This window comes from Boleophthalmus pectinirostris, unplaced genomic scaffold, assembly GCF_026225935.1.
Source record: "Boleophthalmus pectinirostris isolate CB_2022bp ecotype Guang Dong unplaced genomic scaffold, ASM2622593v1 HiC_scaffold_2825, whole genome shotgun sequence".
Lineage (NCBI taxonomy): Eukaryota > Metazoa > Chordata > Actinopteri > Gobiiformes > Gobiidae > Boleophthalmus > Boleophthalmus pectinirostris.
Window position 1 is genome coordinate 1,649,113 of NW_026571290.1, and position 4,838 is coordinate 1,653,950.

General features: G+C 45.0%; 1 protein-coding gene across 22 annotated transcripts in view; it reads left to right on the top strand.

The window, feature by feature from the left end:
- The window catches only part of tmbim4 (transmembrane BAX inhibitor motif containing 4), a 13,839-nt gene extending 11,556 nt beyond the window's left edge, over positions 1 to 2,283 (top strand). The window contains exons 6-10 of one of the 22 annotated variants that reach the window (XR_008633045.1): positions 576 to 621; positions 1,701 to 1,923; positions 2,042 to 2,077; positions 2,170 to 2,193; positions 2,230 to 2,283. Coding sequence is in view for 14 of the 22 variants with exons in the window: in XM_055159921.1 (XP_055015896.1) it covers positions 576 to 621; positions 1,701 to 1,907 (253 nt within the window). In the remaining 8 variants the exon portion in view is untranslated. Of the gene's footprint in view, positions 1 to 575; positions 622 to 1,700; positions 1,924 to 1,957; positions 2,081 to 2,108 lie in introns of those variants that run through there. The other 21 variants (XR_008633044.1, XR_008633047.1, XR_008633048.1 and 18 more) reach the window with 21 other exon arrangements.
- Positions 2,284 to 4,838: the final 2,555 nt, after the last annotated feature.

Below are 4,838 nucleotides of genomic sequence, written 5' to 3' on the forward strand. Positions count from 1 at the left end.
ATCAGTTCTAGTGTCGTTTCTTCGTCACAAACACCTGGAGTTGTGTTGTTGTTGTTGTTGTTTTTTTTTCATTCACACAAGTTTATCACACAAACCTGCACATGTCGGTTTAGGTTCTTCTCGTGTGTGAATGAATCAAAACACAAGTCCAGCTCTGTGTTTGAGGAGGAACATCAGAACACGCACCACCTTTACGTTAATATGGACCTGTTCGTCTGGAAGAAAAATTATTTTATTTTTATTTTATTTATTATATGCTTTACTTTATTTTTACTTATGGTTCCTCGTCAGTTTTTTTTTTTTTTTTGGCAATATTAGTATAAACTAGGTAAACGTGCAGCTTTCAGGTCAAAAACACTTAAATCTAGGTTTGTGCTGCTTCCAGACGCCACCGCAAGCACCATGTGACATCACACAGCACTGCCCTGATCACAGACACCCGGCTTTAACACTTCTGGGGTTGTTTTTTTTCACGACATGAAACTGAACAGATTTTTTTTTTTTTCTACTTTTTTAAAATCACGAACATGTCAAGGAAAAAGTGGAATTAGATTTGTGTTTGTGCTCTTCCTCAGCCTGTTCTCCGGCCTCCTCATCCTCATCGTGGCCAGTTTCTTCGGGGTGAGTCTCTGTTTCTCGCTGACCGTTGGCGCCCTCTGCTGGTGCTCGAGGAACGGTTGGAAAAACAAACGACAAACGAGACAGAAACGAGACTTTACTGGAAAAATACAAACCACTGATTATTGACTCATCTCCCTCTCTCCTCCTCTCCTCCTTTCCACCTCTTCTTCCACTTTCTCTCCCTCTCCCTCACTTGCTTGCTCCCTCTCTCCTCCCTCTTCTATCCCCTCTTTTCCTTTTCCCCTCTCTCCTTTCTTTCCCTCTCCTCTCCTCTCTCTCTCCTTTCTCTCTCTCTCCTCTCTCTCTCTCTCTCTCTCTCTCTCTCTCTCTCTCTCTCTCCTCTCTCTCTCTCTCTCTCTCTCTCTCTCTCCTCTCTCTCTCTCTCTCTCTCTCTCTCTCTCTCTCTCTCTCTCTCTCTCTCTCTCTCTCTCTCTCTCTCTCTCTCTCTCTCTCTCTCTCTCTCTCTCTCTCTCTCTCTCTCTCTCTCTCTCTCTCTCTCTCTCTCTCTCTCTCTCTCTCTCTCTCTCTCTCTCTCTCTCTCTCTCTCTCTCTCTCTCTCTCTCTCTCTCTCTCTCTCTCTCTCTCTCTCTCTCTCTCTCTCTCTCTCTCTCTCTCTCTCTCTCTCTCTCTCTCTCTCTCTCTCTCTCTCTCTCTCTCTCTCTCTCTCTCTCTCTCTCTCTCTCTCTCTCTCTCTCTCTCTCTCTCTCTCTCTCTCTCTCTCTCTCTCTCTCTCTCTCTCTCTCTCTCTCTCTCTCTCTCTCTCTCTCTCTCTCTCTCTCTCTCTCTCTCTCTCTCTCTCTCTCTCTCTCTCTTCTCTCTCTCCTCTCTCCTCTCTCTCTCTCTTCCATCTTCTCCTATCTTCCCTCGCTCCTCTACCAAATTGTCTCCCCCTCCCTCTCTCCTCTCCTCCACCTTTTCTTCCACTCTCTCTCCCTCTCCCTCACTTGCTTGCTCCCTCTCTCCTCCCTCTTCTATCCCCTCTTTTCCTTTTCTCCCTCTCTCCTCTCCCCCTTTTCCCCTCTCCTCCTTTCTTTCCCTCTCGTCTCCTCACTCTCTCTCTCTTCCTCTTCGTCTCTCAGTTGTTCTTCCAGTCGGACGTGTCGGAGTTGCTGTTCTCCGGCGCTGGCGCGTTCCTCTTCTGTGGATTCATCGTTTACGACACGTTTTTACTGATGAAGCAGCTGTCGCCCGAGGAGCACATCCTGGCCTCCATCAACCTGTACCTGGACATCATCAACCTGTTCCTCCACCTGCTGCGCCTCCTCGACGCCCTCAAGAAGCACTGAGAACCTCCTCAAACATCTCCTCAAACACCTCCCCCGGAAGCCCCAAAAACCTCCTCAAACGCCTCCTGATAGACCTCCTCAAACATCTCCTCAAACGCCTCCTGATAGACCTCCCCAAAAACCTCCCCAAAAACCTCCTCAAACGCCTCCTGATAGACCTCCCCAAAAACCTCCTCAAACACCTCCTGATAGACCTCCTCAAAACATCTCAAAAATCTCCCCCGGAAGCCCCAAAAACCTCCTCAAACACCTCCTGATAGACCTCCTCAAACATCTCCTCAAACGCCTCCTGATAGACCTCCTCAAAAACCTCCTCAAACACCTCCTGATAGACCTCCCCAAAAACCTCCTCAAACACCTCCTGAAACATCTCCCCGGAAGCCCCAAAAACCTCCCCAAAAACCTCCTCAAACACCTCCTGATAGACCTCCTCAAACATCTCAAAAATCTCCCCCGGAAGCCCCAAAAACCTCCTCAAAAACCTCCTCAAACACCTCCTGAAACACCTCCCACAGAAGCCCCAAAAATTCTCGCTCTGCCACTACACCGATGCTTCCGCAGGCGCCCGGACGCTTCTACACTTCAACACAAACACCTGTCAGTTACTACGGCAACACACACACGGACAAACTCCATGTAATCTGCTCTGTTTGTGTTATTCTTAAACAGGTTAAATATTATTATTATTATTATTATTATTATGATTAATTCCAAGTTAAACTGGTGAAATGTTTTTGTATATTTCTCTTGATTCAGTCGTGATTTCGTCTTAAATGAAACGTGGAAATATTCGGTGGGATTTGTAGATTTTGCACACGTCTTAATGTTTTTTTTTTTCTGTGAATGAAGTAAAAATATAAAATGACAGAGATGTTGTTGTACGAAATGTTCAGATTTTTACATGAAGTTTCTCTGGAGACGCTTCAATAAAGAACTTCTGTAAATATAAAAGTGTTTCATGAGTTTGGAGCAGCTCGTGTCCAGAACCAAAACTGACCGGAACCAAGACGGACCCAAAAACTGACCGGAACCGAGACGGACCCAAAAACTGACCGGAACATCGTCTCTGAAATCACAGAATCAAATCTCACAGGATTATTATATCAGAGCTCAAATGAAATCAGCTCGAAATCAGAAATCACACACTTACTTTACTTACTCTACAGTTACTTTACAGTTACTCCTCAGTTACTCTACAGTTACTCTACACTTACTCTACACTTACTCTACAGTTACTCTACAGTTACTCTACAGTTACTCTACAGTTACTCTACACTTACTCTACACTTACTCTACAGTTACTCTACAGTTACTTTACACTTACTCTACAGTTACTTTACAGTTACTCCTCAGTTACTCTACACTTTACTTTACACTTACTCTACAGTTACTCTACAGTTACTTTACACTTACTCTACAGTTACTTTACAGTTACTCCTCAGTTACTCTACACTTACTCTACACTTACTCTACACTTACTCTACAGTTACTCTACAGTTACTTTACAGTTACTCCTCAGTTACTCTACACTTACTCTACAGTTACTTTACACTTACTCTACAGTTACTTTACACTTACTCTACAGTTACTCTACAGTTACTTTACAGTTACTCCTCAGTTACTTTACAGTTACTCTTAGGGGGGGACAGATTTTCAAAATAAAAAACTGGGACGTCTTCGGCAAAAATAAAATTGTGAAATTGAAATGTAATTTTAAAAAATTGTTCTTCATGAACATGAGTCAGTATCGTCACATTTTCTTTGTGTTTTTGTCGTTTTTAAGCAAATTTTCTGTATTTCACTGAAACAAATGACAGTTTATGTCTCTATTTACTGTTTCATTTTGTAATTTTACTTGAGTAATATTTTTGAAGTAACTCGAGTACATTTGTTACTCTCCACAGACTGAGTAAAGACACTTAACCAAACTAACAGGTCTAAACCAGGTCTAAAACCAGGACTAAACCAGGACTAAACCAGGTCTAAACTAGGACTAAACCAGGTCTAAAACCAGGACTAAACCAGGACTAAACCAGGTCTAAACCAGGTCTAAAACCAGGACTAAACCAGGACTAAACCAGGTCTAAACTAGGACTAAACCAGGTCTAAAACCAGGACTAAACCAGGACTAAACCAGGTCTAAACCAGGTCTAAACCAGGTCTATACCAGCACTAAACCAGGACTAAACCAGGTCTAAACCAGGACTAAACCAGGTCTAAACCAGGACTAAACCAGGTCATTTCCCGGACCCCAAACCACTCTGTACTTTTACTTGAGTAATATTTTTAAAAGTAACTCGAGTACATTTGTCAGTACTTTACACTTTACGTTACTCACGTTACTTTCCACTTTGTCGACGTGCGCGGACGTGGTGCACGCGCGGCGCGGGTAGGCGGCACGCACGCGCACAGGTGTCTCGCCGGAAGTGGGCAGCGCGTGCGTGACGTGATAAAAACGTGCAGGTGTCGCGCGGCCCGGCCTCGGAGCTTCTCCCCGCGTGGACCGTGCGCGTGGATCATCACCGACCTGAGGCAGCGCTGACCCGAGGGACCCGAGTGACCCGCGCTCTGCAGGTGGGTCCGCGAGACTCCAGCACGTGCTCTGCTGGAAGGGCGCGTGCGTCACATTGAACGATCCTGAAAACGACCCAGTGAAACTCCGGCTTTTTCAGCGCATGCGCGGAGGTAGAAACATAAATTTGACTGAAACTACAAAAAGACAAAATATGAGTCGCACCGTTGTGTCCTTGAGCAAGACACTTCACCCCCCAGTGTGAGCGGGTTCAGAGGAGACGCAGAAATGTCCCGTGTTTCATAAACGATCGTGTTCGTGACGGTTAAATGTAATAATCTTCAGTTTTTAGAAAGTGTCAGGATTTAAAGCTGCACTCTGGAACATTTGGAGGGTTCGCCGCCTGCTCGTCTCCATGG